At 41.6% G+C, this 27,625-nt stretch overlaps 2 protein-coding genes across 2 annotated transcripts in view; both read right to left on the bottom strand.

The window, feature by feature from the left end:
* LOC139217519 (1-phosphatidylinositol 4,5-bisphosphate phosphodiesterase beta-4-like) overlaps positions 1-6,036 on the bottom strand; it is a 62,661-nt gene extending 56,625 nt beyond the window's left edge. The window contains exons 1-2 of the mRNA XM_070848844.1: positions 5,911-6,036; positions 2,372-2,417 (exon numbers count right to left, since the gene is read on the bottom strand). The gene's annotated coding sequence lies outside the window, so the exon portion shown is untranslated. The remainder of the gene's footprint in view (positions 1-2,371; positions 2,418-5,910) is intronic.
* A 4,008-nt stretch (positions 6,037-10,044) lies between these two features.
* The window catches only part of plcb1l (phospholipase C beta 1-like), a 101,397-nt gene continuing 83,816 nt past the window's right edge, over positions 10,045-27,625 (bottom strand). The window contains exons 26-33 of the mRNA XM_070848842.1: positions 27,192-27,245; positions 26,453-26,672; positions 25,305-25,473; positions 24,169-24,245; positions 23,983-24,072; positions 23,788-23,845; positions 23,494-23,580; positions 10,045-12,209 (exon numbers count right to left, since the gene is read on the bottom strand). Coding sequence (XP_070704943.1) covers positions 11,985-12,209; positions 23,494-23,580; positions 23,788-23,845; positions 23,983-24,072; positions 24,169-24,245; positions 25,305-25,473; positions 26,453-26,672; positions 27,192-27,245 — 980 coding nt within the window. The 3' untranslated portion in view covers positions 10,045-11,984. The remainder of the gene's footprint in view (positions 12,210-23,493; positions 23,581-23,787; positions 23,846-23,982; positions 24,073-24,168; positions 24,246-25,304; positions 25,474-26,452; positions 26,673-27,191; positions 27,246-27,625) is intronic.

Genomic DNA, 27,625 nt, shown 5'->3' with positions numbered 1-27,625 from the left:
CACCTCCTCTGCCTGGATGCAGCCTCAAGTGACTGTCACATCCATATTTTCAATGAATGTCAAGGTCTGAAGATGCAGCTGAGGGTAGGACAGGGCCGCGTTTCAGGGTGCTGGATCCATGCAAACGTTTGCAATAGGAATTGATTTAGGTGTGTTGACTCGCCTGCTGCAGACACCGCTGCTAGTATAGGCATTGTTGATGCATGACTGCCACTGCAACAAAAACCACCTTTTCACAGTTTGGAAGGATCTGGTGCTTCATCAGAGAAACTGTTATTATTATGACATCTGTTCCTGTTTTTCTATACAAAAGAGTGAGCTCAATGATTATTTTGTCATAACACACAAAGAGGTGTCCGTTTCCTACAGGAGTGCTCTATTACCTAAAAACATTTTGATGGATATTTTTATTGCTCAAAGAAAATTCAAGCTGGGTAATATGCTCTGATACCAGATACATAAAAATCCACCTAAAAATGATCACTGCACCAAGCACATATTGAAATGAACCGAACTATGACCACACAATTGAGGGAAACTGAGGTCTATCGTGAGACATTTTATCCCTCATTGACTACGAAGATAGGAGCTTTGTTTCCTGTCATATCTTTGCTCACATGCAGCCACATTAGGACAAAATGGAAAAACTGCACGGCAGTGATTGCTTCTCCTTGTACCGAATCCTACGCCTGAGAAACACTTAAGAATTGTAGTCCGAGTAACATCTTGTTTCATGTGGTACGTGGGAATCATAGATTACAGTGACGACCAAAAATAGAGAAATATGAATAATCTTAAAGTGAGAAGAGAAAGCCATTGTAGTAAAAATATAAGGGGAATAACTTATGAAATGTCCTACAATTAATTTAAGTAGCAAAAATAACTGCTATTGGACACTGTTGAATTATAAATTTCTCTCAGCACATATCACACCACAGTGCAGTGAATTTGAACACTAATACATATAAAATGTGCCAGCTTCTGTTATATCGAGGAAGAAGTCAGAAAAGAACAGGGCTCAGACATTTCAAAAGTCAGCAGGATAATCACACATAGGTGGCATATTCATTACTAATAAGCCGAAACAGTGTGTAGAAATCCGTCTACACAGTGTGTGATGCCTTGTCTTTTTAAAACTATTTAAAAGCCAGATTTCTGCTATTGTACCATGTCTTTTTCCAGTGTTCTAATGCTTTGTTTGTTACAGAAATAACCATATGTCACTGTTCTTACAACTTTAAACCTTGCAAGTTGGTCACTTGTAGAATTCATGATATTAAATTAGATTTTGGTTACACTTTTTTAAACAAATTCTATCATCTTTTGTTGATACCCTACCGTATTATAGTGGTATTGTATTATTCATAATCGTTTGCAAGTACCCTGTAAGTATTTAGGCACATGACAATGAAGCAAATATAGTTTAGGGATAATGAAAATTAATACTTCTCTCTTTTAAAAAAATGAAATAAAATAAAGCTTACAGCAACTGAACATTAATAAATCAGCCCGTGCCAACAGACAGCCTTCATACTACGCATCACATCATTAATACAGATTACATCATTAATATAGAACATATTATAGAGAGCAATCACCTCGCTCGCCCATTACAGTTTCTAGCTCGGCATGAGGGAGCGCACAGCAGCAGCACAAGTCACGCAACCTGCTTATCAATGAGTGATGTCTGGCTGTGGATCAGCAAACGCTGCACATCAGTCTTATATGAAAGATACAATGAAAAATTAGGCCTCTTGCTCTCATCGTTCAGCGCAAATTCAATAAAATGTCAGTCGTTTCCAGCTCTCAATGCAACTCGTTTGCAGCGTTGAACACAGAGGCATCTGTATTCTCTTGTGAGACCGCAACGACGCATTAGCAAAAAGGCAAAATAAGAGTCTGATGGATATCTGTGCTACATATTGGATGGCAGGAAAATCCTTATCATTCCTCCCCTTCTTGATGGTTGTTGATTTTAATTTTTCCACTTGTTTTTTGTGCATCCAGAGCCACATTAGATTACACGTAGAGACACCCAGATTACATAACTTGTCAGGTACGTCTGCGGGCAGGATGAGACCATATGTTTCATACACATTATGCATATACTTGAATCAATTCACTTAATGCAGACTGAGCTATTAATATGCAATCATGAACCGAGTGCTCTGGATAGTAGGAACTAATATTGAAGAGGTAGCCTGTGTTAAACTAAATTCTAGGAACAGAGCCTCTTCATCAATTGCAACCAGATGGTATTAGCCAGTAGTTAGACAGAACCTAACCGAGCCTGAATAAAACTAACACAAGAAAAAGAAATGTGCATTGCTGCACCACTTCACCACTGGCAGTGAATAACCCCCAAACTCACCAGTTCAGCATCAACAACGTTCAGCGGGAGAAGCTCATGTCTTGGCCTGCAGAGACAAAAAAGGACATACGGTAAGAAGGGGAGAGAATTTCATAAATCACAGAGGCCTGAATCTGGACTTATTTGGCTGAGGTCTAAAATCCTGCTATACAGTAGGAAGGGCAGGAGCAGAGACGAACCACACAGAGAGGCGAGCACATACCACATCCCACTGCTCCCCTGCCAAGGAAAACATAAAGTAAATCTCAATATCGACTAACAGCATCACAGCAGCCTTCGCTTGTCAGCCTTTAAACAACAAGGGCAGACTCGTTGAGGGCTGCAGCTCGACATGCTTTCAACATACTAACAGAACACTAAGCCCGTCAGTCGCTGTGCCAGGGTGGCTGTCTGTTGGCCTATCAATCCATCTGGCTGTCTGTCTGAACTTCCACATTCACAGATCTCTCTGTGAGGCCTTGAGGATGACTGACAGCTTTGTCAAGGCTGCTGTGAGAAGAAACTGTGCTGTGATTAAAAACCTGATAGCCCCATCAAAACAAAAGGATGGAGCTGGAGACAGCCAAGCTAATCAGGACCAGACCGTCCTAATTGTAAGAAGAAGCAGCACAAAATAAATGAGTGGAAACGAGCAAGGGAGCACGCCAGCTTTCAAAGAGAAAAAAAGAAAAACAAGCAATGGAGATGTACAGTACAACGGCAGAGGGGTGGATTCCAACGTTGGTCCCACTGGAATAAAACTCTAACCTTCTAGCAATTCAATATGATGCTGGCGAGTGCGCCACTCCTAAAACATACAAACAAAGAATAGCCTAAACAATCCAATATACAGCTGCAACATATTTGTAAACCCTGAATCTGTAGTACATGCTAGGACTGGCATGTGTGTTGCTGTTTCACTTCCCTCCTTTTCGATTATATTCTGCCTTTTCATTCAAGAGTTGAAATCTAGTTTTGTTGACATCCTCCCTGTGACTCGGAGCAAAGATACTGTTATTCTGTCTGGCTGCAAATACTGCAATGTACCTTCAAACTATCCAATTCTGAAGACTAAATGAAATCGCACTCCCACCGCCTGCACTTCACAGAGCAGGCACACTTGCATGTTATACATTTCAAGCCGGACACACTGAAGTGACTTCACTCCCGTTTAAAGTAAAACAGCAAGCAGGGCCACTGTGCATGTGCTTACACTTGTCAGATGGGAATTGGGTAGTTTGAGGAAAATATTTAATTTCTTAGAACTAAATGGGCGTCCACATTAGCCAGGAACACGCTAGAAAGTGGGACACTGCCCTCACAAAATCTCATCTAACTAATTCTCCAAAGAATATTATAGAATATCAGCGATACCTAAATTACATTAAATTTGGAAAGTAATAATGGCTGTTTTCCAGCATGCTAATGAAAAGGCAATCATAGGACGCAAAAAAATGTGCAGCTAGTTTAGTTCCTCAAACTATTAAAACTAGTGCAGTATTAGCAAAACCTAACAAGGATTACCATTAAAGCCCTAATCATGCAGCCATCCTACTACCAACTCAGCAAAGAGCAGGATAGCACTGTTCCTCCTGAAAACAACCAAATAAAGCTGTCAAAGGCACTCAACGCTGAGTGCACCACAGATACAACACTTGCAACGTCATCTGGTACGAAAAATAGGAAATAATAAAACAGCTGCACACCCTCAGTTAGCCTTTAAGCTCCTTAGTCCACCTCTATTCATCAAAATGCTTCACAGTCGGGGTTTAAGCCACAGGTAAGGGATTGTTTTTGTGTGAGGGAGGGTAATGTTTGCCTCCGTAATCACCAGTGAAATGTTTATGCAGCAATGTCAATAAGCCATAGCAGAATTTGTTTTTCTTTACATAATAGTTGTGATCTTTCACGGGCAGCAGAGGACACATGTTGGAAGGAGAGGTGGGGGAAAACCTTCTGTAATTTTACAATGATAGACAATGACACCCTCTGCGGTCTGTTGAACAAAAGCCTGATGAGATTATAGAAGCCAAACAACATTTAGAATAAACTGCGCTGCATTCTGTAGGACGAAAGTAGGCTTCCTCTTCAATTACGGCTCATAATGTTAAAGTGGACGGAGCAAGTCGGTGTGAACAGGTGGAACAGCCGATGCAACGCGTCTGTGAAGGCACACATTCATCAATTAACGCTGAAAGCTCACACGCAAAACCTTGAGGAAAATTATACATTATGGGCTATTTGCACTGCAAATAATGTAAGCCTGCAGAGTTACACACAGGTTATGCCTAAACAAATAGCACTCTCTGCCTTCTGGGTGTGTGTGATAAAACAGGTTTTGAAAATAGCAACTGCTGTCTGACTCTGTCAAATATAAATATATCTTCCCTTAAATAAAAATGGAAGAGGACTTTTAGACAGTGCGCTGACATTGGTTTAACCTAGAATCAATATCAGTGAAATCTAATATTCAATTTAACTTTCATAGTCATTCATTTGATGCAAGTAGACTGAAAAATATGAACACACATTTTGACAGATAGAAGAATAACGCATGATTCTGATTTAACTTCTTGCTGATCGTTCACATATTGATTTGACACTGAAGGCAGGCGCAGAATAATCATTATTTTTGTAAGAGGCTACTACTTTCTGGTTGCCCTGACAGTGAATCAATGACACCTTGCTGTCTGGGATGTATGCATGGCAGCTGCAGCTCCCACATTCACTTAGCTGCCTGCACGACTACTGGCAGCAGCAGCAGCAGCCTTTAAATGCACCAGTTCAACAGATTAAATCAACATTACATTAAGATCCTTTGGAGGGCCAGCAGGATGTGAATACCACAGTGCAGCAGACCACCATGTGCACACATCTGTGTCAAGAGAGGACATTAAAAAGCCAGGCTATGTCGGTGTGTCCGTTGACTTTTATGGCCACTGTGCAGTTGTGCACTGTGCCTGTCATCGGCCGGCTGGCTCCTTATCTGTCCCGCTACAGCTAGCTCCACTGGCTAGCCTCCCAGCCTTGGGAAACATCAATAACCCCGGCATTTCTTCAAGTTTTCAAGCCGCTGCCGCTCTCTGCTGTCTCGCATTTGCCCGGCAGAGGAGCCGCAGCGCCGAACAAAGCGAGAGGAAATTCAACATCAAATTGCTAAACGGTCCATTTTAATAATGCGCCTGGCTAGCTAGCTAGCAACGGCTACTGTCTCCAGCTGCGTGTGTGTGAGTGAGTGTGTGAGTGTGTGTGTGTGAGTGTGTGTGTGTGTGTGAGAGAGAGACAGTGAGAGGATGTGTGATGTCTGAATGATGCGAGCAGGATTTGGAGTGTAAGCTAGCGTGATGGAGTTTAAATGAAGCGTCCTGCCTCGACAGCATCCGTCCAAAGAGCCGAAAATAACATCAAATTCAACACACACACACACACACACACACACACACACACACACACACACACACACGAACCCGCCCGCGTTTTAACGGTGAAGTCTGAACATCCCGTTAGCGGCTACAGAGACGGTTCACACACACACACACAGCTTTGTGTTTGTGTCTTACGTGATTTCGGTGTTGGAGACGGGTCGGGACGGGTTTAATCCAACGGCGGGCAGAAATGATGCTTTGCAGAGTCCGGCTCGGGGTTTTCTCCCTCTCTGTCTGTCTGTCTGTCTGCCTGCCTGCCTGCCTGTCTGTCTGCCTGTGTGTCCTCCAGCCGCTGCCGCTGCTCTATCCCGTCTCCCTCCGCCTGTCTGCTCTGTCTGAGTGTCCCGCTGCTCTTGTACCACTCGCCCTCCAGTGGAGACTGAGCGGCCCTGATCCGCTTTGATTAGGAGCCCCTCTTTGCGCCCCCTCCCACCAAACGTGCCTGTGCGTGCGTGTGTAAGTGTGTGTGTGCGTGTGTGTGTGTGTGTGTGTGTGTGTGAATGAGTGCGCCCAGGGTTGACAGAGTGAGTCATCCAGCAGAACCACATCCAGCTCCTCCCTGCTTTCCTAACAGCTGACTACTGTAGCCGCCATGCGCTGGTAAAGACCAAACACCGCCTCCCCCCCACCCTCACCCTCACCCTCACCCTCCTCCCTCTGTAGAGCCACTGTGAAGCTGCTGTCTGTCCTATACGGGCTACTGTGCGTCTGACTCAGGTGTGACTTCAGTGCACTTCATTTTACCTATAGCATCAGGTCATGTAATATTGCAGTGACGCACCAGAGGTTTTCTTTGAATAATAGAGACACAGACATAACTCTGTATGGCATTCATTCATAACCTGTATTAGATTAAGCTGCTTTTCTGTCATGTTCTGTCATCAATTTTACCCATTTTCCATTGCCATTGAACTTTAGCTGTGATAAAATGGATAGTAGTGGCCTTCGGGGGCTATAGTACAGACCAAGGTGTATGAGGTGTAGTTCAATGAAATGCACTCTCTCACTGTAAGGGATGAGAATAAAACATAAATAGAGACAAAGGATTTGGTGGTGGGCATGGTCCAGGGGACACCAGTAAAATATGTGTAAGCACATAAAAACTCAAGGTTAAAATAAATTATTTTTGTTCATAAAGTCAACTGTCCATCATTAGAAAGAAGAAATGATGGGAGATGTTTGGATCTCGTAAGACAGCAATGATCCATGGGTATTTGGCCAACAAAACAGGATTTGGGACAAGTTCTCATAATGTGGAGATGTTCTGCACTGTAACTCCTGTGGAAAATGGTTAAGTGTTTTTCTTTCTTGCTATTCCAGCTATTTAGTATTGCCAGTCTATAAAGTTGTGTGAGATAGATTTCAAAAGAATGGAAAAAAGAGATGCAGCAGCGGCAGAGATGTCCTGACTTTTAGTCTCTATTATAAGCTTGAAAACACTGGATCCTACAATTCCCATAATGCAACTCAATAGTGTGTTTGATAACATCCTCTCTGCTGTCAAAGCTCTAGTTAATCTAACTCAACAGTCCCAGTTTATAGTCTAAGCCTAAATGACCCTGATGACATCATTAGGGTTATTAAAAAGGTCCTCCAGAGACACAGAAGATATTATACAACTATTTTTATTATTAGACACAGGCTAAGTAGTATCCACAATGACGAGTCACTTGATGTGAATTTGTAAAATCAGCGGAGTACCCCTTTAAAGGTAAACCACTGCATGATGAAGTTATTGCTTCCTAATTCCTGTGCCACAGAGGACAAAAATAAACTAAACCTGCTGTAAGATTAGAGGGAAAATCCCTCTGAAACAGTGTGTGTTCTTGCATTTCTGTGTTTGTGAAGAATTGTCTAAAAGAGCTGTGGCGAAAGGACGGTGAGGACAGTCCTTGAAAGCAAGGGCAGTGTGCTTTTCCTCATCCCTCTAAAGAGGACAATTTAGGCTTTAGGTTTTACGGATAATGTTAGAATTACAATCAGAACTGGATTCAGAATAGATTAAGGTGAGGTTTTATGTTAGTATTACTTTAACGGTTATGTCTTGGGTTTAGGATTAAGACTGGATTTAATTTGGGACATTTATGGCAAAAAGGATAGGTCTGGGATTAGATTGAAGGTGAAGGACTGAAAGTAGTCACTGAGGATCCTCTCAAGTTGCACCACAGCGCGTCTGTTAATGTCTTCATGCGTCTATCTGTGTATGTGTGTGTCTGTTTAGTGTACCTTTCAAGCAGCACCCTGTGGTCCTCTCTTCTTCTGCTGTCCTGGTGTGCCTCATTAAAGCCCAGTTACAGGACACCTCCTCCTCCTCCTCATAGCCGTGGCAGATGGACAGACGCAGGGTGATAATATTCCTGGGAGTTTGGAAGGGCGTCACTGTTTATATAACCCAGAGAATCTTATTAAAAAGCCTCCCTCCTTCCGTCCTGATCTCGGGGTTAATTAGCTCACTTCCTAGTTGCCGGTATGCATGGAGGCCTCTGAATGGTCGCAGTGGTTGTTATGGGCGACCAGGCTTGTCTTATCTCCTGTTGCCTGTTGGGATTCTGCTGAGGAGCTGAGACTGAGAAGGACACAGTGTTTATGTCGTCTGGAAAACACACACACACACACACACACACACACACACACACACACACACACACACACACACACACACACACACACACACACACACACACACACACACACACACACACACACACACACACCAGCAGCAGCACACAAACAGTATGCACTACACACTGAAAAATGACACTCCATAGCACATGGAGGCAAGCTGTGAGGACGAGTACACATGGCTACTCAGACATAGTATGCTTTCACGCAGAAAAACAGCAGACACATGCCACCTACTCTCATACAGAGTAACAAGCTTTGTTTGAAAATGTGTCGGAGATTAAAAATGTGTTATCACTGGCCATGCTCAAAGCAAAACAATAGCAGCACACATACTCAGTCAGCGCATGCCATAATATTCCTCTTCACACTCTTGATGCTATTCAATGTGAAATGCAACAGAAACTTGAGTGGATATCTATGTCAAAATGAAGCCATTCATTTGACTTTTTAGGCTTTTAGGTGCAGGATACATAATACAAACATGCCCCCAAACTTATACATGCATATGAAAATACTGCATATTCTCACTGCCAGAAAAAGTCCACACTATGTTATGCACATAGTGACCAGTAACAAAGCAGATGAGTGTTATCATCCTAAAACGTGCCACTAAATACTAAAACAGTTTCAGATGATTTCAGTGCCTCTCAATCTTTACATGGCGAGCAATAATTCAGCCATGGAAGCGCTCAAATTCATGCTATCTCACGGACACTGTTACCTAGGAGATCACAGGAAGTAGGTCATCAAGACTTTCCCCCACTTCCCCCTGCCCCTGAGTGAAACATACGTACCATACATACACACTCACCTACATACATGCAGCACATAAATGCCCTCACATGCTGCCAAACACACTCTCTGTAGCCGGATCATTACTTCACATGTGTCCTGCTTTCTTGTAATGCCGTTACACCATCTGATCATTTTCTCTATTGTGCTCTTATTCTCCTGCTCCACCATCATTATCCAGTCTTTGCTATGTCATAAAGACTGCGGGTTAACAGTGAAATGCCTTATTTCCAGTAGAATAATACAGCGTGACAAGGCAATGACAAGTGACGAGTTTCAAGGCAAACAAAATGCAAACACAACCCACAATTATGGACTGGATTAAAAAACATACATCTACTGAGGAACTGTTTGATAATTAAATACAATAGAGTGATGGGAAATCTAAGAAAATAAAGACAAGACAGTGATGTATGAATGACAATAATTATATATACAGTATATAACAGACACAGACATATATGGAGCTCCTTTAGGGTTGGAAAAAAACACACAAATGGAAAGAAAAATTGACGGCTGAATAGCAAAGATAAATACTTCTGTGTTCTCTTTGCGCTTCCTTGCAAAACTTTTCGTTCAAGTCAGTGTACTTCTGCATTAAAATTGCCCCGAAAACAATTTCAATATGCAAATACATTTAACTCAATAAAAAGTTTTGCAAGGGAACACAGAATTATTTATCTTTTTTTTTTGCCATACACTGATTTTTTTTCCACATTTGTTTTTTTCCCCCTCTAGTCCCCCACAGGACTCTGTACACATTAATTTAAGATGTAAAAATAAGCCTGATCAATGACAAATCAAAAGACACACAACTCCACTCCAGCAAAGTACAATAATAGCCACATTTATTTTAATTACAGGCAAATTCCCTTTACACTATATATTTTTTTTTTATCAACTTCATGTTTTATCCTTTATGTCATACATACATTTACATTTCCAGAGTGCATACACGTAAGTTGATGGGTAGGAGGGGGGGGGGGACTGTTAAATAAAGTGGTTCAAGACAAAAAAGAAGGATGTCTCGCATTTCTTATGAGACACATGTCAAATACTGCTCATCACAAGCATTACTCAGTAGTGGTACTGTACTTAAAAGTGCACACGGTCTATTCATTATCAGACAGCTTCATATAATATAATAGAATGGCAATTTAAACGATGCATTTCGCACATTCAACATCAAACAAGGCAAACCTATTCAAAGGCACAGGACTCTCACATCAATATCATCTTTTTAAAAAGAAGTTTGTACTTACATGTCAGGTAATCCTTCACTTTCAACTAAGTTTTTTTCAGCTGAAGTATGACGTGATATCAAATGACCCGTGAGTTAAATGGCACCGGTTAGGAAGTCAAAAACACTTCCTTATGATCAATGAATGGGAACAAGTTCTTAGTTAAAGAGGAAATAGTCCAGTTATTCATTAGATCATGTCAACGCCGGTGTTTGTCAGATATAAACTGAGCGTTTTGGGTCTGTTTAAACATAACTGAACTATTTCCCCACTTTTGGCTACAGCTACCAATTTTGGGTGAGAATAATGCCAGCAGGCCACATATTTCATGAGGTCTGGGGACATCTGCTCTGTGTACTGGAGAAGAGTGCACACACATTCCCCTGTAGGTACACAATGAACCAGTTAAGAGGAAAGACACCTCTATAAAACTAAAGCAGGAGCCTCTACTTCTGTTGGGATATCCTGGTTTGACTGCTTTAGTTAAAGGGGACAAAGGTGCAGAATAAAATGTGCAACTTGTTAAGATGAGCCGGCTACTTTTGGATCTACGAAAAAAGGGTGTGTTGGTATTCGTTTTAGTCCCGTTAGCTTGCGCCACGATGACGCGTCAAGCCACTGGGTCCACACTGTTTTGCAGGTTTAGTTTAAATGTTTCAGAGAAAATAGATTTACATTTAATAAACATCTCTGCTACAGAGCTACTGTGACATTTACAGTTGTTCAAATACATGCAGATACTGTACAACACACTTTCCCTTCACTTCCTCTCTTGGCAGAATTGCCCACAAACAACACATAATTGTTAAAAACTAGCCAAACAAAAAAAGAATGACACTGCATAATATAAACATGCCAACTATCATACAAACCAAATTAAGGTTATAAAATGATGGGTTTTAAAACAAAGTAGCAGCAACACGTAGGCTTAGTTCTGTGAGAACAAAATAGAGAACCAGCAAGCCACCAGTGCCTCTGGGTCAAACTAAAAGAGTTACATAGTTATGTAGTGAGCCTTCACTGCAAATATATAAGGGTGAATCTAAATCTTATAAAGATGGAAGCTTTAAAGGCTAAATATGCAGTGGCTTCTTTACAGTATAAGTTGACTGCACTTAATTGACAATTTCCACTGTAAGTGAATTCAAAACCTTGGCACCAAACACCTCACTGACCACCACTACTGTCGATATCATGATAATAAAAATTAATAAAAGAAACTACTCTCTCTGTGCAATAGTTCAAGTAAAGTTATTTCCTGCAAATAGTAGCTTTGTAACACATCCTGTGGCCGTACCGAAAGAGACGACAACATAAAGGTAACATATAAATACACAAAAAGTTACTATTTACATGAAATGGTTTTCCAGACAAGACTGCACTCTACGCAGAGAGGACCTTTACTCACCAATTCAGGCTCAGATTTGATCTAATCCTCCCATTGGTTAAAATTAGGACCAAAGTTGGGGGCAGTCTCATCCTAGATCTGTGGTCACAAACACATCCACCAATCAGTGTCCCAGTGTGAAGCAAAGCGCCGAGGTTAAATCTCTAAAGGGGGGTGTCGTAGACTCGTTCCGATGAGCCCTCCTCGGTGTCGTCCTCTGACTGCGATGCCTTGTGGTTGAGCCTCTCTGTTGTTGAGGAGGCAACAAGGTTCCCATGGACACCATCGTCGCTAAGCTTGGCCTTGCTGCTGTCCTGAACAAACTCTTGGATCTCCACGGGTAGCCGGCGAAATTTGTCCTGGTACTCCTGGTCCAGATCGCTCTGCAGCTGTGGAGGAAGAACACACATCAGCCAAGAATTCCTACATGCGGAAAGAAAGACACGACTAGGAGATTAAATCTGTAATCTGAATTTGTGTGCACACATTATTCACTTGATGATGTTAATAAAGTCTGTTAGAGTTGTCACAACAAAAAACAGAGAAGATTCTGTCAATATCGTCACAAGAGTTTTCAGCAGCCACACTTTTGGCAGCTGCTCTCTCAAATGGTGGATGTTCTTCAACAACTAAAAATGAGTTTTCAAAACAGTTCCTGCTTGTAACTACTTCACCCTGCACCCGTAATACAACTAAGATAGAGATTTATGGAGAGATATACAGACAGAGAGAGTCAGAGATACAGATTTCCATGCCATACTGGCATGAATGATAACCACTAGCTGCATTGAATTCAGAAAAGCAATCCGACCATTTTTGTGCATGTTTTGGAAACCAGACAATATTAATTACGCATTGATTGTATCCTTGTCGACTGAGAAATGTGTAAAATGAGTTTCCCTCCTCATTCAATATTTGTAAAGTCAATTTTACCAGCAGCCTACTGAGTCCGGAAATTATGCTGATGAGACCAGTGAGAGTGAACCAAACTATTGGTCTGGTTGTTGTGAGCAGTAAAACCAAAACAATGAGCTCTAAAACGCTGCAGAGAGCTGAAGAGAACAGCAGAGTTACATCATAATTATCCGTGGCTTCATCACATGTGGTAATGTTAACAAAAAAAATATTGATTACAGCAGCTTTAAAGATATCAACAATCACTGTGTGCACATTGTTTTCATGTTTCTTGGATACAGTGCTGGAGGTTATTCCTGTGACTGTTAAAATTATTTTCACAGGAATTCTGCTGCGTTTCATAATTTACAATGAGGACCAAAAAGAAATATGTGAGGCAGAGTGGTACCCTGAATAGGTACCTTGGTCCACTGAGGAGGACCAGGATCTCCTCTGCATCCATGTACTATACCCTCCCTCCCCTCTCTGAGAAACAGACAGGAGAAGCTGTTTTCTCCCAGGCATAGACACCCCCAATGATTACAGATGACAAGATTGTATTCATTTCATTGGTGAGCCAATAATTGCTGTAATGCTGATTTCTCTGTTTAACTACCCGGCTGGCTCCCACGGGAGAGCAGTAATTAAAAGAAAAGCCGCTAAGATGAATGGTGTCAGAGTCTCGCAGCTCAATACAGTCATGTCAGCATTATGAGAGATCGAAAAATTCCTCCAAGTTCTGGGAGGATTTATCTGGGATCCATGTTTTGTCAGAGAGGCCCTTGTTTAATTGAAGAAGGGCCCACTTCATACTCGCACCGAACTTCTAACAAACAAACAAACCTGCAATCACTCATGCAAGGCAAAAGCCACGATTGGCAATGTTGATGCTATAAATTAAATCAGCAAAAGGTTTGAGAGATACGTGCACTCATGCGTGAAGTCCAGATAGATAAATCAACTCAAGACAAGGCCTGGATGAATTCATCACCATCCAGTTGCTAATTAATACAGCGGCTGTGAAATTCTCTGGCAGAGAGAAGCTCTGAACCGTTGAAGAAATATTTGCAAGCACATTCAATAATGAGTGAGATGAGAAAAGACAGAATGAAGGTCAAGGACCGCCATCCTGCTCCCTCAGGTTTCCAATCTTCTGCCCTCTCCAGTTTATGAGATGGCACATCAATTTCGTTTAAGAGCACTGCATAGCCAAATGAGAAAACCTGATCATTACACAGCACTTGAATGTATTGCAATACAGTAACTGATGTTTTGATCATGTAGATTATGACACAGTTTGTATGCATGAGTATCGGTTGTGCATCAGATCTCAGTTGCTTTTGACCACCTACCGAAATGTGTCCAAATTATTGTAGTACTATCAAAACAATTGACTAACAAGTCTCAAAATTAATTACTGCTGTTGAATTGAGCAGGTACTTGTTAAAAAAGAACTCAAACTATTAAAATATATTGATAATACCAAAACTAAGGTGTTGAAATGTGTTGGTTTTAGATTCATATCAAAACCCAGGTAAAAGTAGATCTCCCTTGCTTTACATACATCTAGTTTATATGAGGCTACAGCTCAAATGGTTCAAGTTCTAAGCAGAATTGCATGCTGGACTCTGTCAAAGCCGCTGTCTGTCCGGTATTTAGTGGTTTAATACCTCAGTGTGACAGTCTGTTGCCAAGTTGTCTTACGTTAGGGTAATCTAATTTTAGCAAAGAATTTTCACCTCATACAATGCAGACATCCATTACAATTCACGCACAGTTAACATTCAATATAATACTGCATGTTGTGTTACTTTCACATGTGTTCATGACTTGTGTGTGTGTATTCATATCATTCTGAAAGTGAAAGGGTGAGCCCTGAATAGTGAAAATGCCAGACTCAAGTGAAGTGCAGACACAATCAGCCAGATAACACTGAGAGTGACTGTGCTTGATGCTGTTTGTCTTTGTGTGAAATGAAGGAGCTCCTGACTTGTGTCTTTCTAATGTTTTGAGTGGTGCAGAGCCTGCTAAAGCCCCCGCCAAGCTCAGCATCTTAGGGTCACCTTCTCTGAAACATGCGTCGCTCTCTCTCTCTCTCTCTCTCTCTCTTTTTCTTTTTTTCTTTTTTTCTCACTCTCTCTGTGGGTCTCACAGAGCGGACATCCAGCCCATCACAACCAGATGGCTAAAGACGCACCACAGCTCATTTCTCTCCCCCTGCTCTGCACTGCGCATGACCTACTTAGGGGTGGGACAGTTTGCACACCGCGTGTGAGTGTGTGCGTGTGTGTGAGTGTATGTACATGTGCAGCCTGCCTTTACCCTGCCTGCTGAGGCACAAACACCCTCTGATTAAAGCTGTCATCTTTCTCCCATCTGATGACACCCTGGCACATGTGAAGGAGGTGGGAGCAGGGGGCAGAGGAGTCTGATGGGCACCAGGCAGTTCTCAGAAAGATGTGTGTGCGTGTGTGTGTGTGTGTGTGTCCTCTGCATGTAATCAACAGCTCGGAGGCGAACACCAGTGGCTTTCTGTTAAAGTTGGGTGCTGAGCGGTGACGACAACACATTGTTTTCACCAAGGGGACAGCTTGATTAGAAGAAAATCTCAAGAAATGATGGAAAAATAGATTAGAGAACAGGCAGCGCTATGTTCTTTTGAGAGGTTCCTCGATGTAGGGCTTTATGAATATCACCTTCCATCTGCCACCTTATCAGTTTGGCAGGGAAACGACTGGAATACAGGAAATGGAGAGGGCACGAGTGAAACTTACTCCTCAAGCTTCCTGGACCTGGTGGAGCAAAGCTTTGATTCATTTGTGTCTCAATTGAACTAAATTCTGATTTGGGACGTCAAACACATCAATATTTTGCACTGTAATGAGGTCAACTGTCATGGTTTCAAGTTCCAAGTTTCAAACTATATATATAGTCATTTTGAAACTGAATGACACCCACAGCAAAAACACAGTTAGATAAACACATTTTTGTCTGTGTGAGCATGTGTGCTTTTGCTGGTTGTGCTATGTGTGTTGCATGCATACAGTAAATATATGTATGTGTGTGTGTGGTCCAGTTTCTGTTTAGACACCCACCAGTAGCAGCTATCCAGCCAGCTTTTAAATCTGTCTCTCATCTCTGAAGACCTGTCATCTGTCAACAAACCAGATGCACACACACACACGCACACACACATTTCTGCCTTTCTTAAAATACAGCACTCAGTGACCTTCTTCACCAGCTGTCCTCGTTTTGAGAAGCTATCAAGGGAAGCAGAGAAGGCCTCCAAAGAGCCAAATTAATTCTTTGCTTTGAGCTGTGACATAACGCCCGCTGCAGCAACACAAAAAAGACTTCATCCAGCAACACACCGCTCTGCATCTACAGTATGTAGCTATATGCTAGCAGTGTCTCGTTGTAGAGTCACATTAAGAAAGTCTAAGGAAATAGGTGCTTTTCTGTTGAATGTAAGTTTTAGCTAGCTCCTGCTCCTATTCAAACCATTTCAATGAATCAATATCTTCTGTTACATGGATCAGAACTGGTAAAGCAGAGCCAAAGATTGTGTGATATGTATAGGCGTGTGTGTCCTGACCTTGAGATATGCTGCCTATCCACACACAGCCCAATTAGGCGAAACCAAAGATCCCATGTCCGAGAGACGAGACAGGGTCGCCACCCTGTCTGCATCACAGACCTTCTGCAGAAAGAGGAGCTTTGCTGTGCAATGCATGCAAGTGTGTGTGTGTGTGAGAGAAAGAGAGGAGCGAGGCAAGAGAGCACCGTTCCTTCATTTACATTCTTTATACTGTATTGGTCATAACTATAAAAATGAACTGCGGCAGCCCAATGCAAGAAAAAAAACAACATGGATAATGAAATAAGAGAGACAGAAACAGCCACTACTCAGAACAGACTGCATATCCCTTTTCCTTTTCCCTCTATTATCTTTCTGTGTGTGTGTGTGTGTGTGTGTTTCAGTGCCCTCTCCTAATTCCTCTCAAATAATTCATCTATTGCTTTGCAGGGGTTTTTCCTCTCTAGAGATTCCTCTCTTCTGGACCAGGAATTTATAAAAAACACTCTCCTGCATACCTCCATGCATGTACAGTAATGAGAGTTTCCCCTAAAAGGACTGATTCAAAGGGGAAGGCGAGCTGTGAAATGTGCTTGGTGATATCTTGGTATTTCTACCAGTTATGAATGCTAACTAAATTATGTTACATGTAACATTGCTAAGTAAAAATGATAACTCTGTGTAATTACTGGGGACAAACAACAGTGATTGGCTGTTTTTAGTGGTACTTTTAGCGTTTTCGTTAAATCCTGGATTCAATAATTTTTTGGGCCACTTGGGAGCAGTACAACAAGCTGCAAACAAGCCACAGACATACTGTATCATCACTGTATAGAGCTGATATTGCAAACAGCTGCCTATTTAGGCATCTGGCAGACACAGAGCAACTATAGCATTCATCTGAAGATGAGTGTCTGGCCACCTGTTGAATTTCAGCCCAATACTACCCCTGTCTCTTTAACTTAAGCTCCTGAGGGAAATATCTGGCCCTTAACGCTCTACTATGTTCACCAGCTGGTTGCTAACTTTGTACGTCTGCTTTTTGGTGTCGGTGCAGTAGGTTTATTAAAGCTTCTCCATTCAAACAAGCTGCCTGCTGTTACTGGAAACAAGACTGGTGAGGGAGGTGAGAATGAAACAGAACAGTAAAGGGTGCAGGCCACAAAAAGCTGAGAGATACTCCGTAGAGCTGAGAGGAACTGTGAAGTTGGGCGATAGGTCTCTTTGGGTTTGTAGCGCTCCTTTCTTTTCACATTCTACCATCTTCTCCCTCTTTATTTATTTGCCATTTATGCAGCACATAATCAGGGGGCAACAGTCATTTTGCTGTTCTCACCTCAAATAAAAAGTGGCTCATGCTGAAGCTGGAAACCTCAACAACATACTGTAGGGAGGGAACTTTCCAGCAGGAGTTCAGCTGTGAGTGTTCCTTAGACAGAGCATAACCCTGGAGAGCTTCATTAGCACATGTGGGCATACATAATGAACACTCGTGCACTGATCTAAAATAGCAGCTAGCATAATAGTGCAGAGGAGTAACCAAGCGTGCTACATGTACGCGCACTCACATGTACACAATAGATTTTACTTCACTGTCTCTGGCTTTCACTGAGTGTTCCCTGTGGGTATCGTGTGTATGTGTGTGCATGTACGGGCACAAGTGCATTATTGATGCAAACCCGCCAGGCAGAGATGATGCAGATCAAAGTCTGCAATGAGGGAACATAGTGGCCGCCCCTACATCGCCCAGTGAGGGGAGGGGGGGGGGCTTGCTCTCTTCCTCTTCAAGCCCAGACCTCCGCGCCCCCTCCAACCTGTTCGCTCCCCCTCTCTTCAGACCTCCCTCCTCTTCCTGCGCCTGCTGCTTTCTTCCACCTCCACTAAAGATCCCTGGGATTGCGTCATGAGGACTCAGTTCCAAATTAACAGATTGCAGAGAGTCATGAAGGGAAGAGGAGGATATGAGCGTTGGGAGGGGGAGTGGGGGACCCGAGTTTCCATGACGACTGCACAGGACTCCTGCTTGTCGAATGAAACGCGTGCGTGTGTGTGCGCATATATGTGTGCGGTTCTGCGTGTTGGTCAGTGGGGAGACACCATCTGATTTTTTTTTTTTCCCATTTCATTTCAGAAAGAATCAGCACGTTTCCTGTGGAATTACGCACATTCACACCACAAATGCACACATACACCAACGCACACTGTTGTGAAACATATTGCCGTATCACTATTTCATACTCTCTTCACAGCCAAAAAAGGTCTGTCTGTGAGGAAATGACTAGTACAGTGAAATTACAACATGGTCTGGTAAGCCTTTAGTCCAATCACAAAATCTTCAAATAGGCTGAGATGGAGTCCTTTTCACTCGATGTCCATCTCATTTGGGTACAAAAATCGAACTGCATTTCAGATGGTATAAGTATATGTATAATGCTCAAAGCCATACAATACTAGCTCCTATGTCAGACAAAAATCCTTATGAGACATAGAATAAATGTTTTTTTTATGAAAAGCTTTCAAAAAGCCTTTCTTTGAATCAAGCAATTGTCGATTGTTGGATCTCATTTAGCTCACTGGTGAGCATATCACAGTCATCATTTCTCATCAAATAGCCAAAACAGTGACTGTTGTGAAGTCAAAAAAAGCAAATGCTGGTTCTTACTGCACGATTCAGTCACAAAATATACATTTCAAAAGACCAGCACATGTGGGCCTTTATCTTGCTTTGGCAATTGATAAAAAGATCATCAGGATCAACATGAGGTCTGAATAATTTAAGGTGGACAGATGGCAATGTGAACTTGACCATGTGGCCACGAGAGGAGATGAAAAGGAGTGGCGTGCCAGGATATAGGGTCTTGAGGTGTGCCGAAACAGCACTCGCCATCGTGCTGGGCACTGCCGACTCCTGGGGGTCAGATAGATTGGATCATTAACAGGACAGTGGCACCTGAGTGCACATGCTGGAAGTGACGACAAACCTCTCTATGTCTCTCTTTTTCTCTCTCTCTCCCCTCTCGTTCAATTTAGTATGCGATCCTAAAGGTATCACCAGGACTTCAGAGCCTTGCTAACAAAAGCCTCAAGTTCTAACTACTGTTCAAGGCAGAGCTTCAGTTACACGCCTTTCACATTTTATGACCCTTCAGCTTCATATAGTTTGGAAATGATATCTATTAAGGCCTGTACTAAGCGGCTGTTAGTTGCCGTCTTACACAGCAGAGATACTGTAGCTAGTTTTTAGGTTGGTACATCACATGTATGTGTGTACACACACACACACACACACACACACACACACACACACACACACACACACACACACACACACACAACCATCATTGTAGTGGGCCGCTCAGCTCTCAGGGTCTCCACCAGGGATAGTTATAGCTGTCCATTAGTGGCTGCTCTGAGCCCAAAGGAGAATCTGGGTCAGAACTGTTTGAGGGAGAAAGTGTGTTGTATCTTCCTCTCTCTGATTCACAAAGGGCAACACACACACACACACACACACACACCAAACACGGAGACACACAGCAAGTATTTTTATATCAGCCCTGCCCTAGTTATGTATGCCCTCATCCATTACCCCCCATTGGAGCTCTCTACAGTGAGTCCATACAGTTTTTATGTTTATGACCACTGTTGTTTACATCTGGTGGCTAATTGACTACTAAATGGGTTTCCTGTGAGCAAACTCAAATAATATCCACCTTTGCCTCAAATCAAGTTTTGGGGAGTTTAAACCTGAATGGACTACATTCACCGCATTAAGTACGAGAGCCAAGTGTTTTACAGGGGTTCATATTCATCACACTCTCACACACAGATGGTATCGGAGCTGCCATGCAAGGCTAATGACCTGCTCGTTGGGAGCAGTTTTGGGTTCAGCGTTTTGCTCAAGGACATTTCCACAAGCTATTAGGCAGAGCTGGAAAATAGACCTAACACAGCTGTACTGTCTGTAGCCAACATGTGAATGCTGCTGTGGGGTGAAGCGTGCATGCAAAGAACTGGGCTCGTGCTGGCTGACTTTCTGAGGCTTTATTGACAGAACTGACTGGGTCATGCTACAAGAGTCATATTATATTGATGATCAAATAATAGTGTTGGTAGCAGCTAAGTCAGATACATGTTGTAAGTAAATAGATATTTCAAAGGGGGGTATTTGGGGAGGACTACCTGACAAAGTTAAATATAGTGCAAAATACGTGAAACATGAAAATGGGGTAACTGGTACAAAGAAAAAAGGTACGACAGAAGCTGGCAGGAGTAGCCTCTGTATTTTGCAGTATGAAAACAGACACCCCGAGGGGTCCCAGAGATTAAAATCTGGTTGTGTTCTTTCCTGCAGGTGTTCAGGGACAGTATGAGAAATGTCAAGTGTCTTTATATTGTTTTGGTAGCACATGATTTCACTTTAATACAATTTGACCACATAATCTGAAACAGAAATGTATCCTTAACTTTGAGCATTGTGGGTGGCATCCTGAATTTTTCTAACAAACACAACCCTGGGCTTTCTCTGCTAGCTGTCTCCAGAGGGGTGTCCTCTGACATCACTTGCATATTCTGCATGCAGATGACTGTTGTTGAGAGCAGATATTGCAGAGATGGTTGATTACTATGTAATATCCTTCTTCGGGGGAATTAAATTTGCCATGGTGCGGATGTTGATTTAGAGAAGTGATTGTGACAGCGGGTTAGGTGATAGATAATCACTTACAGTTTTGTGGGAAACACCGACTGTTAACAGAATGACATCTGATTGGAACACTGACGTGATCAGCAAAAGAAAGCAGCAGCATCTCTTTCTCTAATCTGAGGAAACCAGTTTAATTCAATACTAATTAGACTCTGAGGATCCTGTTTCATACAGCTCACATTGAGTCACCACCGACTTATGAAATCATTGTAATTCTGGTGTTATTGACAAGTATCCTCTTGTGACTATTAAAAGATGATGACGGTCACCACAGGCCCCCATTAAAAGGAGCATAGTTCAATAACCTCAATGATGTCCACAACAAGCAGATGGTTAACAAGGTAAATACAATCATCTCTGACGCTACCCTTCCATCCTGTGTTTGACACACTACCTTGTGGCCAGAATATTAGTGTCACTACTTTATGTCTCCCTACTGCAGTTTTGTGGAAAAGGCCTCCTGAATGTGAGGGGCACTGGGCTGGATGTCTGTACTGCACCTCCCACACTCAACTCCAAGTGGTTTCAAAAGAACAAGGAGCTGCCACTTTGAAAGGTGGTGGTAATGCAGCTGTCACAAACGAAACACTTCTGATTTATGCTAGTCTTAAAAACATTACCTCATGAGTAGATATGGTAAATGTACAGTACAATCTTCATTTGACAACAATGAAGAGTGTCTTCTTGGCAAGAAGCAGTTTGTACTGCATTAGATTAAAAATATTGTCATAATAAGAAAGGGAGGAGATGTTTGCATTGAGAGAAAATGACTGTTAGTGCCTTAGTGTTTAGTATATGTACTAGTTTCATATTACAAATATCTATAATACAAGTGAAACAACTACACCTCTTGTTAAGGTCCGGAGATCCTTGAGCAGCATTGTGTGCCACTGTAGAGCCTGAGATATTAATGCTTGAACTAAAATACACTGTTAAGTTCATTTGATATGCCTTGTTGATAACCAAAAATGGTGAAGTTCTCACCTTTTTACCCTCTGGTTGGTGTTTTGGATCTTGCTCAAGGACACATTGACATGTGAGATTAAATTTAAGCACTCTAACTGGGGTGTGATCTCACTCTGCACAGGCCAATCTGCTGCCCCGTTATTCTGCAATTCTATGCAGATTACATCTACATTTATGGCAATATAGCCACACATAACATATTTGCAACCACCCATACAGTACTCTACAATGCTTGGCAGGTCTCAGGCCTTACAAAGAAGCATATTTACTTCCAGTCAGAAGCTGAGGTGTATAAAAGCTTGTATATCAATACTATTACACTGATGCTGTATTAATACTGAATACTGGGATGCAACAATGGTCTTACCATACTCTTCAGCTTCACAATCGTCCTACAATGACAGTCACAATGAGAGGTTGGGAAATGTGTAACTCATACAGGAGAAGCAGTCATGCTTAACCTACCAAAAGTAAACTGCAGCAGCCACTTCAAAATAAGCCCATGTATATATAGCATGTTGCAGAGTGGCATGATGGTATTACATCCTGACTGCCAGAGGCACATTAATAACAACAGCCAACAGACAACACGGACTGAAGCATCCGTGTTACAATGCAATTAACAAGTTTTCACCAGTGCGCAACCAGACAACTCATTCATATGATGATACTGTTTATACTGCAAGCAACCACATCAAGTGCAGCAGGTATTTGCATTTAAATCCATGGTGACATATCCTGATATCAGCATAAAGATTTAAGCGGAAAAAAACACTCAACTAGGTTTTATATTCACAATATAAAACATCATCTCACAGTTTTGCACCAAAGTGGCAGAGCCACATCTCACTAAACCTGGGCCAGATTGCCCCCCAGTGGTGAAAATGAATAGCCAGCATTCATTTAGAAATACAGTTTGATTCAAGGACATAAACTCTTATTTACCTAAACTTGTGTTTCTATCCACAGTTTATAAAACTATAAATCTATATTGTCCACCCATGATGAAAAAGGCAAAATGATAACTCAAGATCTGCACAAAATCTATGGATTTACTCTGTGTGGCTCCATATTCATTGATAAACCAAATAAATAATCAACAGTTTTAATTAGAAATTTTGTTTAGAAGTGTCTATTGCTGGACTGTCATTTGAAGCCACACTAGATACTAATGAAATGAAAATGTCTTTTAATTCTTTTGCACGTGCAGGGATCCAAAGACATCAATCAATCAATCTATATTTATATAGCGCCAATTCATAACAGAACTCTTTAAACTAAGAGAGAGACCCGATGATTCAGGAATTCAAAATCACCACATGAGCAAGTATGCTGGTCCCCCAGCCATACACCCCAGACACCCTGATGGTGGATTCTGCCATGCAACAGATCAACTTAAAAACTGTGTGATGGTGAGCAGGGAATTAATGAAATATATCAGTGTGTGCAGTATCAGAAAACACGCCACAAATCAAGGGTTCGTTCACATTTGAGTTTCATTCAACATTTCCTTAATAAATCTAAGTCTTACCTTTGGCCTTTCATCCAAGATTTGCTGGCGGATATCCTTGTGCTTCTCCAGTAGTCTCTCTTGTCTTTTACTCTGTGCATCTTCCAACTACACACACACACACACACGCACACACACACACACACACATACAGTTTAGTACTGTAGTTACATTAGGAGTCAATACAAATTTGAATTATGTTTTGAATTAAATTGTATGACTTAAACTATGTAATGGCATTACTGGCATATTACATGGTGATGATCATTAGGGACTTTACATTCTCCATTAGACCATAGCCGTGTCGTCTCTTACCCTCTTGATGTACTGCACCACCTCGTTGACAAACGATCTATTGATCTCCAGCTTCTCTCTGGGGAGACAATTTTATCATCAGTCAACCCAAGCTAAAGATCAAACTCCTTAGTATTTAGTGACATCTAGTGGTCACACAGATATAACACACTACTGTTCCCTGTTAGTTATTAATGTTCAAAGACAGGTACTTACTCTTCTGTCACATTCTTGTCTTTAGATTTGGCTTCATTGATCTTCTCTTGTCTTTTCTTGTCCATTTTCTTCTTAATGTCCTTCTTTTCTCTATAGACGATGAGATGGAGAGAGAATGAATGAGAATGATCCTTTCGTGTGTTTGCGTGAATGTGTGTGCATGCTGTATGCTGAACTCAGTCCTACTTCTCACAGACGTCTCTGAGCTTCTTGAGCTGAGCACTCTGGCACTCCTCTGCTATAGTGGTCAGCTTCTCAACCAGCTAGAGAGAGAAAGACAGAGAGAGTCACAATTTGACACTAAGAACAAAACAGAGTAGTGAGTGAGGCAGGAAACATCCGCTTTGAATTGTTGATTATTTGAGTCCATATTTTTATTTCAGTCAAATTCCAGCTATATTTGTTGTGATTTTGATCAGAATTAAACACTGAGATCACGGAAACAACACAATCACTATTATGCATGTTGTGTTTTGCCTGAATAAACCTTTGTGACACCTCAGCTGTGCTGCTCACAGTGCAGGTGTACTGGAGCAGAACTCATTTAGTTTTCCACACCATACAACAGATTATGTGCACAGGCAGCAAAACGATGGCTGTAATATCCTACCTGGTGATATGGAGTTCATATCAGCATTCACCCATTCATTTGACTGATATGATTAGTTTGTGCAAGTCGGCGCCTTATGTGTATGTGTGTGACATGTTATGTATGTTTATATGTACTGTTAGTGTGGGAACATTGACTGTCCAAGGAAATGACTTACATAAATGTTTTTATATTGTAAAGTCCCTCAACTGTCCCTCAACAACAGCTTAATGACTGGACACAAGTTCAGGAGTATGAAATTAGCTTTAGGTGTTGTGGCCATAAATAGGCAGCTGACAGATGTACAGTGATGACAGGAAACCTGACAATGTAGACTGGGGCTTTAAGTGCTTCTATCCCTCCATGTGCAGTATGTACCTAACAATAATCCTAAAGTACTTAATGGGCCTTGAGGAGGCACAGTTTTGGCTGGAACAGGCATGAAATACATCGTATCAAAATGCAAAAGTGTTTTACACCTCTAAAGTGAATGGAAACCTTGAGTGTGCATGTAAATGACATTTCATATTGTCAGCAATGCCAGCCAATGAGGACACTGTAAACCAAGTGTTGACAAGTGCAGAGTAAATATTGTGTTTGAAGTAAAGGCAAACAGTACGAGAAAGACTTGCTGAGCTCCTGTTTCTTACTATTTACTTGTCCACTAGCCATCCCAGCTGCCCTCTCGTCTACGTGCTGTATGTGTGTATTGGTTGCGTGTATCTGTGAGTACCTGTTTGATGTGTTCTCGTTTCTGGTACTTTTCGCTGTAGTACTGCTCCTGACGAAGAGTGAGGAGCTGTTGCTGCTGCTGCTCCTTCAGCTCTGCGAGCCTCTGGCTGCACTCCTGATCCAGCTCACTCAGCTCCTGGTCCAGGGTCGACAGAGACTGTTCGGACCGACTGGAGACACACACACAAACACGCAGCCACAAGGACACAAACAGAACATCCGCAAATTAAAATGCCTCATTCTTTTTCAGTACCGTGGCCCTAGCTAATTCTACAACTGGACATCGTCGATGAATGCACATGATATGCATCTTTATATTAAAAAAACTACTTTTTCAGGGGATGGTGCTATCAATAGCAATGGTTGAAGTTACTTCCCACATATTTGACTTATCTTGAACCTTGTAACTTGGTTGAAACATGTTATCTGTCTTGATGCAGTGCTCCTCTATGGCCCACATTGGCTGAGAGGACTGTAATCTTTGCTGTGTGCTGAGTGCTGATTCTTGAGTGTGTGATGGAGCCTTGAGGGGCCTGAAGGAGTCCCTGGAGTCCCTGAGGCTTGGAGGAAGCCTTATCCCCACATTCTTATTCTAGACAAAGTCTACCCTTTTATTCCTTCAGATGAGGGCGATGTCTGCCCTGTAATGTTTGTTTTAGAGCAATAATATATGCGACAGTGAATTTTAATAAGGTGTAAAAGGTGCTTGTGTATTTCAGTGGATGTAGACAGAAAGAAAAGGAATACAGTAGGATTAGAGGGAAGGAAAAATTCATTCACCATTTTATTGTGTTATGTGTTGTCAAGACCTATGAGGTATTTTGTGGTGTAGTGTTGTAATTTCATTTTTATGGTATTCATATTTTCCCTAAACCTGCCTCATCTGTCATTACTTCAGATAGTGATTTATGTCATTTCACAGGATGGCTTTCAACTATCCCAGGAGATGGACAGTAGCTTGACAAATTAGAAGCTACACATGCAGGTGTATGCTGATGAACTAGTATTCTTTTTTCTTAGTCTTGATGTGTTTTTGGTGGAATCCCTTTGAAGATGGATAGAGCAGAAGGCAAGGACTTCAAAGGAAAGAAGTGAAGAAGTAAACTAATAGTAGGTCAGTTTGAAGCGGAGAAGAGGAGCGCTACCTACCTTTTCTTACCGTCTCGTTTGTGGCTCTTCTGCAGGGCAGAGCGCCGGCGCTGATGCTGGCTCTGTAGCTCCGACATGCGAGCTGTGTGCTCCTTGATCAGCTCGCTGGTCTTGCGGTGATGTTTACGAACCAACTCCTTCATTTCCTTGTACTGCTTCCTCTGCTCTCGAACAAAGCCCTTCTGCTGCTTCAACTCCTCCACTGTCTGAGCCTCCAACTCTATAGTCAGTGCAAATCAATTTATACTGGATTCATGTATTTTGGATATAAAGTATAAAGTACTCATGATGTTGCTGCTGAGATTATCAGCTGCTCTGGAGTGATGAATACAACAACAACATACTTGAGCATATTATATGACAGCATATTATGAATTCCCAAAAGGGTTAAAATTACAATTCATTTGCACAACACCAGCTAATTAATTTATTAAACTGATTTCTATGGTAGTGATAGCTCTTTTATCTCTCTTAAGTCTAAATAGTAGTTTTATCCTGCAAACTTGACAGCACTGAAATGTTCTGTCACAAATCATCAATATATATAAAAAAAAAACTAAATCTAATTACTTAATATTCTTGACACATGATTATGATTAAACTAATTCCATTGTGTATCATGCACATAACCACCAAAATCAGTCAGTCTTGGTGTTTATAATAATAATAATAATAATAATAATAATAATAACCACATATGTAAGAGTCTCAAGGATGAAGTTTGAAAACATAACCTTACCAGTGAGGACGCTCTGAATAATGTCTTCAGTCTTCACTGATGGTTTCAATGACCCTGGTTACCAAAAACAAGTTAAAGTGTTGCCAGTTAGGTGCACATTTAAGTGAAAAAGTACCCTTCCTCCCCCTACCTAAAATCTAAATACAGATAAATACAAATGAGGATACGGGAAAGCACATATTTTCTGTTATTATCACAAACATTTTCAGTTGTGCTTTTCTTAAGTAACCTGTAATCCTCATGAAAAATCAAAAACTCAAAAAGATTTATTCAAGCAAACTATATGCTCTCATCTAAGAGGAAAGTCACACTTTCTTCCTCAACCACTATAATGAAGTTCTAATATTTAACAACCCATTTGTTAAAAATCAAACTGTTACCTGAGGTGACTTTGATGCTTCAATGTAATGTAAAAACAATCCTCATCCACATTT

Source organism: Pempheris klunzingeri, chromosome 18 (assembly GCF_042242105.1).
Source record: "Pempheris klunzingeri isolate RE-2024b chromosome 18, fPemKlu1.hap1, whole genome shotgun sequence".
NCBI lineage: Eukaryota > Metazoa > Chordata > Actinopteri > Acropomatiformes > Pempheridae > Pempheris > Pempheris klunzingeri.
The sequence above is the reverse complement of the archived record's forward strand: the minus strand, read 5'-3'. Positions and strand labels throughout refer to the sequence as shown.